This window comes from Propithecus coquereli, unplaced genomic scaffold (assembly GCF_000956105.1).
Source record: "Propithecus coquereli isolate 6110/MARCELLA unplaced genomic scaffold, Pcoq_1.0 Scaffold355, whole genome shotgun sequence".
Lineage (NCBI taxonomy): Eukaryota > Metazoa > Chordata > Mammalia > Primates > Indriidae > Propithecus > Propithecus coquereli.
The window spans coordinates 3358327-3373578 of NW_012149230.1; the positions used below are offsets into that span (position 1 = coordinate 3358327).

Consider the following 15252-nt stretch of genomic DNA (forward strand, 5'->3'; position numbering starts at 1 on the left):
GTAGCTGGGACTACAGGCATGCGCCACCATGCCCGGCTAATTTTTTCTATATAGTTTTAGTTGTCCAGATAATTTCTTTCTATTTTTAGTAGAGACGGGGTCTCACTCTTGCTCAGGCTGGTCTCCAACTCCTGAGCTCAAACATCCGCCCGCCTCCGCCTCCCAGAGTGCTAGGATTACAGGCGTGAGCCACCGTGCCCAGTCACACTCTGGAGTTTATAACTGATCCCAAGTCTGGTGCCTGATAGATCACTCCAGCAATGATATAGTAATCAGCTAGTGGGATAACTTGAGCGGGGCACTGCTGCTGTTGCTTCGAAATGATAAAAAGAATGGGCTCCTGAGCATGTAAAAGGATGTATTCAACTTCAACCATCTGATTCAAGAGTTCTAATGTTAGCCTCTGCATTTTGACCACTTCATTATTACACGTCCTATCATAAAAAGGCTTACTTCTTTCTGAAAAGTAATCCAGAATGCTACCACTGTTCAAAATGGGGATCCAAGAGCTGTCGACCCAAGAGTTTCCCAACAGATTATCTTGGATATCCATTGCCGCCATAATTCCAAAAGTGTTTGCAGGCTCTCCTCTCAAACAATTTTTAAATTCTCTATTCCTTTTTTTTTTTTTGAGACAAGAGTCTTGCTCTATCACTCCAGCTAGAGTGCGGTGCCATCATCATAGCTCATTGCAACGCCAAACTCCTGGGCTCAAGTGATTCTCCTGTCTCAGTCTACCAAGTTGCTGAAACTACAGTTGCACGCCACCACACCCGGCTAATTTTTCTACTTTTTTGTAGAGACAGAGACTTGCTTTGTTACTCAGGCTGGTCTCCAACTCCTGACCTCAAGCAATCCTCCCGCCTCGGCCTCCTAAACTGCTAGGACTACACACATGAACCACCGCACCTGGCCAAATTCTCCCTTCTTAATAATGATTACACATCAAAATATCACACCTTGAAATAAGAACAATAGAGGGAAAAAAGAACTTCTGGAAATTTAAAATACGAAAGCATAAATGAAAAAACAGAATGGTTAGAAGAAAACATTAAGGAAATTTCCCTAAAAGTATAGCAATAAGACAAAAAGATGAAAAATCAGACAAAAAAATCAGGAGGGCACTCAGGTATGTGTTATATAAAATACAAATAGTATTTGGACAACATACCATTACTATAATAGTAATATATATTACTTTTAAGCTATATAGATGATTTAAAACATCTTATGTATGATGTATTTCACAATAACAAATTTTTAATTATTAAAAAGAAGGGTATGGTCAACTATAACAAATGTTATGGTTACATCAAGACCATGAGGACTGAGAACTGACCCCTGGGATTTGGCGGCACAAAGAAATTGAGAGGAACAGTTTTGAAAAATTTACACTACCACAAAAAAACACACAGAGAATAAAACAAAAGATATGAAGGCTCTTTATGTAGAAAAGTATAAAAATGTATCAAAACACATTAAAGAAACCTAAATAAGTGGAGAAACACATAAACATTCTAGATTAGACTATTTAATATTGTAAAGATCCTAACTGTCCCTGAATAGAATTAATGCAATTCCCATTAAAATCCCAAAATGGTTTTTGTAAAATCTGTCAAACTGAAATTAAACCACATTGTAGGGGGTAAAGGTCCAAGAATAGCCAGGGTAATTCTTTTTTTTTTTTTTTTTTTTTTTTGAGACAGAGTCTCACTCTGTTGCCCAGGCTAGAGTGCTGTGGCATCAGCCTAGCTCACAGCAACCTCAGACTCCTGGCTCAAGCTTTTCCTCCTGCCTCAGCCTCCTGAGTAGCTGGGACTACAGGCGCATGCCACCATACCCGGTTAATTTTTTGTTTGTTTGTTTCTATTTTTAGTTGCCGAGCTAATTGTTTCTATTTTATTAGAGATGGGGTCTTGCTCTTGCTCAGGCTGGTCTCCAATTCCTGAGCTCAAGCAATCCTCCCACCTTGGCCTCCCAGAGTGCTAGGATTACAGGCATGAGCCACCGTGCCAGGCCTAGCCAGGGTGATTCTGAAGATTACTAGAATGTTCTCTGTCCCTCCTCCCCATCCCTGATCACACACACATACTGACACACACAAATTTTAAAATTTTCATAATATAGACAAATAGACCAATGGAATAGAATACAGAATCTTAAAAGAAACTCAATCCTATATTTAAATCTGATATGACAAAGCTGATATTGTAAAATCTGGTGAAAAGACAAAATATTTAATAACAATGGGATAATTGAAAGATCTTGTTCCATCTACAAAGAAATTCCAGGTAAAGTTAAATGTGGAAAAAATAAAAAATATTCAGAAGAAGATAAAGGAGAATAGCATTATAACATTGGGGCAGCATGACAGACTATTGATACAACTTGTTTGTACCAATGTTTTATAGAGTTGAAATTGTACCTATCTACGGTATTCACTTAGAAGAAATTCAGGCACATGCACACATGAAAGTCTATTATAATACATTTTGAATACTGAAAAGGTAGAAATAATCAAAATATAAATCAGTAAGGAAATGGATAAATTGTGCTTTAGTTGTACTTTAAAATTCAGGTATTAAAATGAGGTAGATACATAGCTAGTATGCATCCAGATATATAATAAAAACAGGAATAAAAAAAGCAAACTACAGAAGCAAATATTCTATATACCATTTACTGATATAAGTGGAGTACCTCTTATCCAAATTGCCTGGGACCAGAAGTGTTTCAAATTTCAATTTTTTTGGATTCTGAAATATTTGCATTATATTGAGCATTCCAAATACAAAAATACAAAATCTGAGCATAAAGCTTCAGATTTTGGAGCATTTTGGGTTTTGGATTTTCCAATTTGGGATGCTCAACCTGTAACTGTTAAAACACAAAAATAATATATATGAATACAGTTATATGTAGAAGTATCAAAATATCTGCAGAGAGAATATACCTCTTGCAAGAGTAGAAAGAGGAAAGGGACTTTAGCTGTACCTATAGTGTATCTTTAAAAAAGACATCTAAAACAAATACAGAAAAATGTTGACAAACATAAGAGCAACACAGTATGGTAGGTGACTTCAGTATCTGCTATATTATTTTCTGTTTGAAACATTTCATAATTTTAAAGTTTTAACTACTTTTCGTAAATAAATAAAACCACTGTACTTAATGATTTTTTTAAGGTAATTCCCGGTTCTTATAGTACCGATCATAAACTGCCACAACATTGTTGTGGGCCATGTTTTCCCTTCCCCAGACAATAAATCATTAAGTTCATGCAGTCTTGGGATGATGTCCTTATAACAAGCTACGTGGTGCCTAGCACAAGCACCTACTAAGTCTTAGACAAACAACTAAATAGACCTCTTGATACAAACCTCTCCTGCACATAGTCAAATCTGATATTATTTAATTATTAAAGTAACAAAATCTCTAGCTTTTCCAATCCTATTCCCCTACGGCCAAACCATGGTTCCTTCTTTTTCAATAGTTTTATTTAATTTCTTTTTTATTGTAGGTTTTCTGGTAGCTTTCACTATTCCAAAGCATACTGACTATATTTAGTCAACTTGGATTCCATCTAGTTCCTTTATAAAAATTCTTCATATATATTTCTGAAGCTCATTCCTGAACTTACGAAAGTATTTCTGAAAGACACCAAGGTTGTTTTTAAGACTCATTTGACTCTCAGGTTTTTTCCCAAATGAGTTCTTCCTTTAATTCCTTTCCTTAAAGTTATTATAATTTCACTCATTCTGCTGGTTTCTCAATTTCTTTCTGTTTGGATACAAACAGAACTTGAGATCATTTCCTATAAAGTTTTCATGTATCTTCAGAAGTCAAAAGTATTGTTTTATAGAAGATGACTGAGCAGATTTTAGAAAGGTAGGTATACAATTCTGAAAATTCAAACAACTAAATAAAAAGCCCATTTGAATAGGTGTCCTACACAAGAATTTGTGAGATAAAGGTTTTAAAAAATAGTAGTTTAGTAAATTAATGTGTACAAGTAGAAAAGATTCTCACATGAGTGGTCTGACGAGATGTTGTGTGGAACCAAAACAAAGTCATCCGTGTCACAAGAAGAGTTCTTGCTACTAGTACTGGCAGAATCTTTGGACACTTGTAGATAGTTGGGAGGACCCAATGGTGGGGAAGATAAGTTTTCTTCCTGAATATGCTGCATATCTGGAAGGGACTAAAATTAACAACATAAAATTAAAACTGGCCTAATAATCAAATGCAAGTCAGAACAGCCATTAGATTAAGGATTTTTTTTTCATAAAAGTGGGCATAAAGTCCAATGCCATTTAAAATTAAAAAAAAAAAAATCTTTGGAAAATGTTTCCTGCAGAAAAGCACAGTTTAAAAGTGTTTGCATAAGGACTTCTAAAATGTTTTCCAAAAAGGATACTTAAAAATTGGCCAGGCGAGGTGGCCCTGTAATCCTAGCACTTTGGGAGGCCGAAGCGAGAGGATTGCTTCAAGCCAGGAATTCGAGACCAGCCTGGGCAATAGCAAGACCCCATCTCTACAAAAGTATATATCATATCACTTATCACAGTACTTGTCTGCCTCTCCTAAAGTTTTTGAGAAGGTGAGTTTTTATCATCCCCAAATCCCCAGCTCATGTCCTAGCAAAGCAGATACTCAATAACTGACTAAACACAAACTGCCCAGGGACTTTAAATTAATGACATCTTGAACACGCAAAAAAGTTTTAAATTTATAATGAAGAACACATTACAAACAGGAAAGCAGGGACCATATTATGTAAAAGAGCAGACAAATCAATAAGGGTAACTGCACTGAAGTCTAGAAATTTATTTACACACACAGAAAGATTTGGAAAACCTTATAGGTGTGGGTGTGTTCCTTTTGTTCTGTTAGGGAGAGGAGTTGGTTTGTCAGTAGCAGATAGGACAGGAAGGGAAGAAAAGCACATAAATATATTTAAACAAATACTTAGGCGTAAACTAGTTATATATCTTTTGGCATTTGCTTGGTTCAAGGACTCTAGCGACAATTCTTAATTGAATATCTTGATTATATAATGGTTTTCTAAAACAATGAATATAACTTATCAAGCCCTATTACCCTGTTTAATCTTTGTTTCTATTTAAAAAAAGGAAAAATAGTACATCATGTTCTTTAAAGCCAAGCCTTAAATACCCAATTCACTGCTGCCGCTCCTTTGAATGTCACTGTGCAACGGTATCAATCATTGACATCACTTCTTTTTGTGTGTGACATGTACATGACACAAAATCTTCTTACCACTTTTTGAAGAGACTTTATATCTCAGGATAACAAAGGGAAGGGAAGATGTAAGAACTAATATTACTGAGCATCAACCATGGGCTTGATGCAATGAAAACACAGTCAAGTTGAAATGTAGTTCCAAGTGTCTAATTGCATAATTTCCTTCCAGTGGTTTAGGCAGGAACATTCCCCGTTTCTTCCCCTGCTATTTATAAAACTATCAGCATCTGCAACCATCCTGATGCTCCTTTCTCATGGTAGTGGAAGAGATGCTGCTCTTCCATTCAAAGCTCATCTCTCCACCTGCACTCTGCCTTCCACTCTCCCCTCTATCCTCCAACACCTAGAGAAACTCCTCTCTCCTGCTAACATTTTCACCTTCTCCCTTTATTCTGGCATTTTTTCCCTCTGCAGATAAACATGTTTAATTTTCTCACATCTCAAATTCCTACAACCCATCTCCTCTTCACTTCTTAATGTTTCTTGAAATTGTCAATCTTCACTGACTCAAATTCTTCACCTTCTATATATCCTTTAATCCACCATAATTCACTTTCTGCTTTCAACCCTCTGACAAAATTGCCTTCATTAAGCTTACCAATAACTTCCACTGCCAAGTCCAGCAGACATTTCCTTAAGGTACTTGAATTGTCTGCTACATCTGCACTGTGGACCAGTCTTTTCTTGGCACTCTTCTCCTTCATCTGTGACCCCACTCTCTCTTGTTTTCCCTCCTATTTTGTGGGTACATACTTCTCATCTGCCCCTTGAAGAAGAGGAGGAGGAAGAGAGTATAGAATTCCCCAAGGTATCACCATGGGCCCTCTACTCCTAATTTTTCATACTTACCCTAGTGACCACTCTTTACCCTCCTACCTCCAGCTACCATTCACAGAATGACAACTCCAGCCTAGATTCTCTCTGATGAGCTCTAGACCCGTAAGTTCACTTGCCTATGCATCACGTCCATGCCTGAACAACATTAATTCATCACCTTTTATACCCCAAAGCACTGTTTCCCATGCTCCCTCACTGAGTGCCCTCATCGGCCATCCACTCAGTCACCAGCAAGGTCCCCTTCTTCCTTAAGCCCTAAGTTCAAACAATCTCCAAGATCTGCAAGCTTTTTATCTGTCTTTTACCTGGCCCCTCCTCTTCTCCTTTTCTACTTCCTTCCTTCAGGTCCTTGTTCCTAAAATGATGATGACGATGATAATAAAAGCTTCAACAGTCTGAAAGTTGTTCTCTTTCCTCTAACAGAGAGACTTCTCTCTCATTCTTTCTCTCCAATCTAGCCGTCTGAGTTTTAGAAGAAACTAGCTAAAACACACGGTGGAAATCACTCTTCCATTTAAAATCATTCAAATGGCTCACCCCAGCTTTAATGGTACAGCTGAAACTCCTTTGCACAGCACCCAAATCCTCTCAAGATACAGCCTCTGCCCACCTCTCTAGCTTTATTTTTCCCCCACCATATTACCAATGCTCTCCACAGCCACAAACTGAACTACTTAGAGCAGCCTGGTCCTTTCTGCCTTGATAGAAAAGTTCTATGTGTGAGCTCTCCCATACGCTAGCCATTAGCTATCTGTGCCTACTGAGCACTTGAAATGCAGCTGACTAAGGAAATGAATTTTTAATTCTAACAAATTTAAATGTAAGTGAACATGGGGAATAAGAACTAAAAATAAAATCCTAACCCCCCAACTGATTGAACAGACCCCCTCTTGGCCAAGGGGACCCCAGAGAAACTTTAAAACTAAGTTCCCAGCCATAACAGGAAGGGAGGCCAGACACACCCCATGATACCTGCCCCTCACTAACCACCATTAGGCTTCCTCCCTCAAGGTTGAACAGAACCAGCCTTTGGAAAGGCTTGCCCACCTGCTGGTTTCAGTCCACAGCCCAATCTACTCTGACCAGCATTCTTCCCTGACCAGAGGCCGCTGACCATGGAGTGGTTCTGACCAGTCTATGGAAAATGCACAGTGAAGGTTTCTGTGTCCTCTACCTTTTGATGTGACAGGGTCAAAAACTTTGCCCTCCATAATGCTATTGTGCCATTTTCTGAACACGGACCCCATCAAGTAGCATGAAGCTCACCTGCGCATGTGCATGTTTCTCCTTTCATAAATATTCATGCCTTCTCCTGCAGCTTGTTAAGTGTACATATTTGGCCACCCCATTCAGCATAAATTCCTGTCCCATTGTCTTTCCCTCTTTCCCTCAAAGTACTTGTGTCTGGCTTCTGGCTGTAGGCTACACTTCTCAACCTGTCAGAATGGCCAGCCTATAGGCTGCAACTCTTTATGAAATAAAGCTCTCCTTTCCAAATTTATGAACCTCGTCATTATTCAGTTGACAGGAGCTAGAGAGTTCCTTCAGTAGCTTACGCTTCTATGACTTCATGTATGGGAATTCCTCTGCCTACAATACCATTCTTTTACTAATTCATCTTGCTAACTCTTTCTTCAAAACTCAGCTCAAACAATCCCTTCCTCTGAGCAGCCTTCCTATGCCCTTAATCTGATTTTGAAGTCCCTCATTCCCATTCCCATAGGCAATGAAGATATATACACATATGCTTCTAGTAGAGATCGAGCCACCTACCTCTTCTCTATATAATTAAATTAAAAACACCTTGATGTCAGGGACTTGGTCATCTCATTCATTAGGATAAACCAGAACTTCACACAAAGTAGGCATATAAGAAATGTTATATAACAAATAAATATCTGAGATTTACCCTCTAAATGACATTAGCCTATAGTCAGTATCATAATTAAAAGAGTGATTTGGAGATCTTCTTATTTATGACTTTTGATTTTTGATTTTTTTGCCTTCAAAGATTTTTCTGATATAAAGTAGCAGCTAGATTTTTGCATGAGAACCTAAAAAAAAGAATGTTATATTGCATGCGTGTGTGTATTAACCTTCAGTATGGGAGTCTACGCCAGTCCGAGGAAGGATGGAGATGCGTGTATGAAATCATCTCATTTTTGGCAGACTATGCTCAATACAAGGTCTATCAAACCATCTCATTTTCTAATCTCATTAGTTGGAAATTATACACAAACGTTCCTGCTTTCCTTCTATTTCCCTGCTTTCCTTTTTATTTTCACTTCAAGTATTAGCTTTTAATAAAGGCTTCCTAAAAATCGTTATCCCACCAAAGTTTTTAACATCTAAATATAGCTCTCTCTCCCTCCTGCCCTTCCTCACTCCTCCTGTTAGTTCTCCTCACTTTTCCCTGGCAGCCCTAGCCTAGGTGCTGTTTTACTCTCCCCTTTCAACTAACGAAAACCCCAAAAGAGCTCTCCAGTCACAGCGAATTTCCAGTTCAATGCCCCACCCCCCGCTGGTCTCTCTTTCTCATCCCTCAGTCACTCTACCATCCACAGGCTCCTTTATGTTTCATCTCCCACATTTAGATCTTCCTGGTGTTCCTTTCTCTGGTACAAGCTTTGCTTTTTATATTATGTCTCACATTGAGTTAAATATATACTTCACAATATAATAGCTACAATTTATCAAGTATTTACTATGGCTAGGCACTGTCCACATATTAGCCCCACCACCCTGCGCGCAAAGGTTCAGCAGGCCTATCTTCCCGATGAGACCATGGCCCAGCTGTCTAACTGACGCTCCCACGGTTACCCAGGAAGCAAGCAGCAGGGCCAGGACTGATGCCAGTCTGCCTGGCTCTTAGCTTTTTAAATTCATGGGAACATAATTTAAGTCTTATTAACGCAGCTACTTTATCTGTTTGGTGTGAGTTTGCCAGGTTCTGAAAGAGAGGGGTTTTTTTGGCCAGTTTTGAGACTTGTCCACAATAGGCTTTTTCTGCATCTACTTTAGCTATGGGCTATTAGATTTCCCTGGAAAATAATACAGTTGCCACTGCCTGAGTATTTATTGTGTGCCAGACACTGCAGTAAGTGTGTGCACTCATTTGTCCTTAAAGAACCCTATGAAGTAGGTAAATTATAATCACTTTACATATGAGGGCTCAAAGAAATTAAGTCACTTGTCCTAAGTTAATATGGCAAGTAAGGGATGTAGAAGCTTCCAAGCCTCACCCATTTTTTGTTTGTTTGTTTTTTAAGAGATGGGTTCTTGCTCTGTTGCCCAGGCTGGAGTGCAGTGGCCTGATCATAGCTCAAGTGATCCTCCTGCCTCAGCCTCCTGAGTAGCTAGACTATAGGCATGGGCTACCACTCCTGGCTAACTTTTTAAATTTTTTGTAGAGATGGGGTTTCATGTTACCCAGGCTGGTACATAGCTGGTCTTGAACTCCTGTCCTCAAGCAATCCTCCCACCTCATCCTCCCAAGCACTGGGATTACAGGCGTGAGCCACTGCGCAGGCCCAGCCTCATCCTTCTAAACCTCTGAGTTGCCTTAACTGGCTAATCATACAACTGCCTCCTCTTATGGCTCCCCTCACCTTTCTACCAGCAGAATTCAAGAAATTAATGTCTACCAGGCTAATCTGGAAAATACAGTAGCTCACACAAGAGCCCTTGGACCTTCAGCTTGTGGAAAAGCCTCAAGGTCACAACCTTCACAGGCTGCAACAGAGATTTGGGCAAGGGTCAGTCTGAAAAAGCAAGAAGAGGACAAGGTAAAACCCTGGGCGAGTACAATAGGAAGAAAAAGTGAGCAGAGTGACCGGAAGTCCTCAGCATCAGGAGAAAGCACTTAAATGGGAACGAACACAGCCATGGGGGAGATGGCTTGGGAACTTCAGGGGAAGGAAGAGGTTTGAATGGTAAGCTTCAAGGTCCAGTAATCACGATTAAGGGAATCTAGGTGAAATCTGGCTCAGAAATCACTCATCCACCAGTGGAAATCCTATGTACAAAAAATATCCAAGTTTGGTGCCAACTGAGTGTTTAAAAAAAAAAATCCAAGGTGATGTTTATAGCATTCAGGTAAAATAAATATTTATTGCCTATCCACCTATAATGGACACTCTTTGTTTGCAAATATCATCACCAAAACCCCACAGAGCATAAAAAAAGTGATAGTACTGTACTACTATTCAGAGGAAATGGCCCAGAGAGGTGATATTTCTTGCTGAAGCTTACACAGTTAAATATAGACAGAGGTCCAAATGCAGGTCCATCTGACCCAACTATAATGGCTGTTTTTCCCAAACCTCAGCTGCATAAGTAAACACTACACATAAAAAGAACATCCACACTGTATTTTCAGGCTCCATTTGTGAACAGATGCAACAGCACTAATTCTGTTAATAATAAAATCAGAACTTACTGGTGGAGAAGCAAAACGACAGGATGGAGAGCTGCCACAGGAGCTTCCAGAGACAGAGCCGGCATACATAGGCACTGGAACTGGGCAAGCTGGTGGAGGAAACACAGACGAAGAGCTACATCACTTTGTAGTACAGTCACATGACCTGTCTAATAGAAAAACCCAGCCTGCAAAACACAATGAGACCTCATCTCTAAAATAAATAAAAAACGGTGGCTCACGCCTATAGTCCCAGCTGCTCGGGAGTCTCAGGCAGAAGGACTATCAGGCGAGGAGTTTGAGAACAGCCTGGGTGATACAGCGAGACTCTTTTTGTCTCTAAAAAAAAAAAAGAAAAAAGAAAAAAAAAAGAAAAGAAAAACCTGCCAAAACTACTGCATCTTTGTGTTGATCAAAAATTTGCATTTACCTATTTATTATCACTTCCATTGATGAAACTAAAAATGTAGCAATTACCTTTGACGTATACATTCTGGTGGGAAAAAAATTGTGAAAATGCAGCCATTACTAAAACTATTTCAACTTAGATTTAGAAGGAAAAAAAGAACTGATATTAAACACAATTATAGGTATCTAAGAAAAGTCAATGATGGCTAGGCGCGGTGGCTCATGCCTGTAATCCTAGCACTCTGGGAGGCCGAGGCGGGCAGATCGTTTGAGCTCAGGAGTTCAAGACCAGCCTAAGCAAGAGCGAGACCCCGTCTCTGCTAAAAAAAATAGAAAGAAATTAGCTGGACAACTAAAAATATACATAGAAAAAATCAGCCGGGCATGGTGGCACATGCCTGTAGTCCCAGCTACTCAGGAGGCTGAGGCAGGAGGATCGCTTGAGACCATGAGTTTGAGGTTGCTGTGAGCTAGGCTGATGCCACAGCACTCTAACCTGGGCAACAGAGTGAGACTCTGTCTCAAAAAAAAAAAGAAAAAAAGAAAAGTCAATGAAATCTTGAAAAGCACAGTAAAAAATTAATTTTGTGATACAAAATACTAATTTTTCCTTAAGCTTGCATTTATTTTTCAAGTAAAAATACAAAAAATGGGTACTCACATTTTTTTACTGGAACTTGCTCAAGAAAAGGATGGCTAAAAAATGTCTCTGTAATGAAAAATGAGAATGCAACATTTAAACAGACACTAATAGATTACTCTTCTCAATGCATTCAACATAACATCTTTGAGATCATAAGTAATTGTTATTAACTTCTTTATATAGCCTCTACTTCCTTTCAATATAAAAGCAAATTATTTCTCATAAATAATTTATAAAAACAACAAATCTTAATCAATACAAAATTTTAAATAATTATAGATTTTCAAAACATTCATCACCAACACAACACACACTGAGGCTATTTACGTAAACACGCTGTCTAATGTGTGCCACCCTCAAGCGGACAGCCCCATGTGAGACTGGTGACCACCAGGCCCTCCTAAGCACATATTTCAACTATGGCTGTTGTTAATTCTCTCTGTTGTTAATTCTTCCCGCTTCATAATGATTTATACAACAGATGCTATTCCTCTATCCCAGAAGTATTCTTAAGGGTGGTTTCACAATTTTTAAAAAACTGTTAATTTAATTTAAGCTATCCACCAAGGTTAAAGCCTATACAGTAAGCCTTTTAATTTGACAAAGATAAGTTAAGTAGGTGGATACATGGAAGTTCACTCTCTTTACTTTCCTGTATGTTTAAAGTATTTCATTCATAACCTCTTAAAAAACCCACAAAGATAATCTCACTTATCATTAAGTGTTAGACTTTTATGATATTCCCTGTGTACCTGCATGTCACAGCGTGGGCAAGAAGAACAGCACAGACCAACATGGAGACTTAAATTAGATAATACAAGATCAGGAATAAGCTTAATTCAGGTTTAGTCCATATTATCTTCTACCCTGAGGGATCCCATGAGTTTCGCTGAAATAAATACTTAATAGTCTCTCAAAGTAAATATCAATCATAAGACTTACTAAGGAACACAGATGTGGACAGTTCTGAAAATAAACGTGAGTTTTCTACCTTAGATCTTTTTTAGAACAAAAATTAATACACACATATACATAAATTCCAGTTTAACATGTAAGATTTTTTTTTTTTTTTTTGGAGACAGAGTCTCACTGTGTTGCCTGGGCTAGAGTGAGTGCCGTGGCGTCAGCCTAGCTCACAGCAACCTCGAACTCCTGGGCTCAAGCAATCCTTCTGCCTCAGCCTCCCGAGTAGCTGGGACTACAGGCATGCGCCACCATGCCCGGCTAATTTTTTTCTATATATTTTTAGTTGTCCGATTAATTTCTTTCTATTTTTAGTGGAGACGGGGTCTCGCTCTTGCTCGGGCTGGTTTCGAACTCCTGAGCTCAAACAATCCGCCCGCCTCGGCCTCCCAGAGTGCTAGGATTATAGACATGAGCCACCGCGCCCGGCCAACATGTAGGATTTTTTATGCTGGTTTTTACAAAGGACATAGTAGGGATAAAACAAAAGATATAAATGAAGAAACTGACTGAATGCAAGTACTCTGAAACCACCTTCCAAATAATTGCTATGGTATGAAAACTATAAACTTAATGTATCTATAATTTTAAAACTATTATCCACAATATAACTGTATTGAGTTGTTTCAGTATTGAGCCATATGTCTCATGGTTCAGAATACTCTCAGTTTAATTTCTCCCTCTGAAAGGTAAAAATACTTCCTACATTAATTGAAGTTTATTCCAACTTCACAAACCTTTAAGAAAATAGATACTCAGATTATTTCATCTTTTCCCTATAGGAAACAATTAGAGTTACTGTCCATTGAGGACTTAACATTTACTGCCAACAAACTGGATGCTTCACATACCAGTTCCTCATTTTAATTTCACAAACCTGGCCTGGCAGCACTGTGGCTCATGCCTGTAATCCTAGCACTCTGGGAGGCCAAGGCAGGAGGATCCCTAGGATCGCTTGAGCTCAGGAGTTGGAGACCAGCCTGAGCAAGAGCAAGATCCTATCTCTACTAAAAATAGAAAAATTAGCCAGGCATAGTGGTGCCTGCCTGTAGTCCCAGCTACCCAGGAGGCTGAGGTAGGAGGATCATTTGAGCCCAGGAGTTTGAGGTTGCAGTGAGCTATGATGCCGCCACTGCAACCTAGCCCTGGAAACAGTGAGACTCAAAAAACAACAGAAAAAAATCTAAGAAAGAGGCCTCCAGGACTGTGGGCTGTGCAAGGCACTGGCAGCTGCTCTCCCAAAGCCTTGGTGAGAGCTGATCTGCCACTCAGTGCCCGTTCACAAAGAGCACCACATGAAGCTGGCCCTCCCTAAACCCCATTGTTGAAGCCAAGGGCTTTCCTTCCTTCCTGGAGTGTTTTCTCCTCCTTTCTTGTCTTCCAGATCTAATGGTCAAAGAACTGAAAATAGCTGCAGACAGCTTAAGGCTCTGGGAACATTCTCTGCAAAGACAATCAGGAATCTGGACATTGGCAAACTATCCATTTTTCCCTATTCCTGTGCATGCTATACAAAGTCATCTTCCACAGCACCAGGATCCCTGACCACACTTTTCCTGGCACTGGTTTAGATGTGTGGGCCTTTCTTTCTAACTCTAGAATCCAAGAAAAGCAAATGCTTTACAGAAATTGATTCAACCACCATCTGAGCACAGTGGCCTTCCCACTTCATAATGTTTCAAGAAATATCTTTTGTTCTCATAAAGTTCTTCTTTCTTATTTCCTTCCATTTATCTAGGTATAATGGCCTGAGGAAATAAGGAAATTTGTCCAAATGATTAAGTTTATTATAAATAAGAATTTAAAACAAATGAGGAGGATTTGGGGACTATGGTAGAATGGACGATGTACCAGGAATGTACTTGATACCAGTGAACTGCACACTTAAAAATAATTAAGATAGTGAATTTTATGCTATGTGTATTTTATTACAATACAAAAATTATTGAAAGAGAGGCTTTAAAGGAAGTTGGAAAACAATGACAGCAATTTTGAAGACATAATAGAAGAGACTAAATATGAAATTCAATTTTAATGGATCATTTAAAATGAAAGAAGAACATGTTAAAGAACATGTATTCAGAACTGTATAACCCAATGGACCCAGGGAAACTAAAATTGTATTCTGATTTTGGTACACATCTTGGAAACGTTTTGTTCCTGGTCTTAACAGGAGCAACATATGCTATTAGGAGAAATACATAGCAATTGCTTAAGTATACTTATTTAATAATTTAAAAATATATTCTAGACAAATCCTTTTCTACTTACACATGCAATTTTTTTCTGCTTTTACAATTTTAAATTTCTACCCTCTTTCCACTAATACAACTACATCTTGATAAGACAAAGTCAGTAAACTTAGGAATTAATTCTATATCCTTCAACAACAGTTTTGAAGTTCCCAGAAATTACAGCGTTTTGAACTGTTGAGTTAATGATCTTTCTGAAGGAAGTGTCAAATGCCTCCTCTCTAAAGTCACTCAAAAATATATTTAGGCCAGGCGCGGTGGCTCACGCCTCTAATCCTAGCTCTTGGGGAGGCCGAGGCGGGCGGATTGTTTGAGCTCAGGAGTTCGAAACCAGCCTGAGCAAGAGCGAGACCCCGTCTCTGCTAAAAATAGAAAAGAAATTTATCAGACAACTAAAAATATATAGAAAAAATTAGCTGGGCATGGTGGCGCATGCCTGTAGTCCCAGCTACTCGGGAGGCTGAGGC

The 15252-nt window shown here is 39.0% G+C and overlaps 1 protein-coding gene and 1 pseudogene across 1 annotated transcript in view; both read right to left on the reverse strand.

The window, feature by feature from the left end:
* Positions 1-562, reverse strand: part of LOC105816118 — an 837-nt pseudogene extending 275 nt beyond the window's left edge.
* Positions 1-15252, reverse strand: part of ULK2 (unc-51 like autophagy activating kinase 2) — a 112583-nt gene that overhangs the window by 53387 nt on the left and 43944 nt on the right. Inside the window, exons 11-13 of the mRNA XM_012651444.1 lie at positions 11589-11636; positions 10541-10629; positions 4030-4201 (exon numbers count right to left, since the gene is read on the reverse strand). Coding sequence (XP_012506898.1) covers positions 4030-4201; positions 10541-10629; positions 11589-11636 — 309 coding nt within the window. The remainder of the gene's footprint in view (positions 1-4029; positions 4202-10540; positions 10630-11588; positions 11637-15252) is intronic.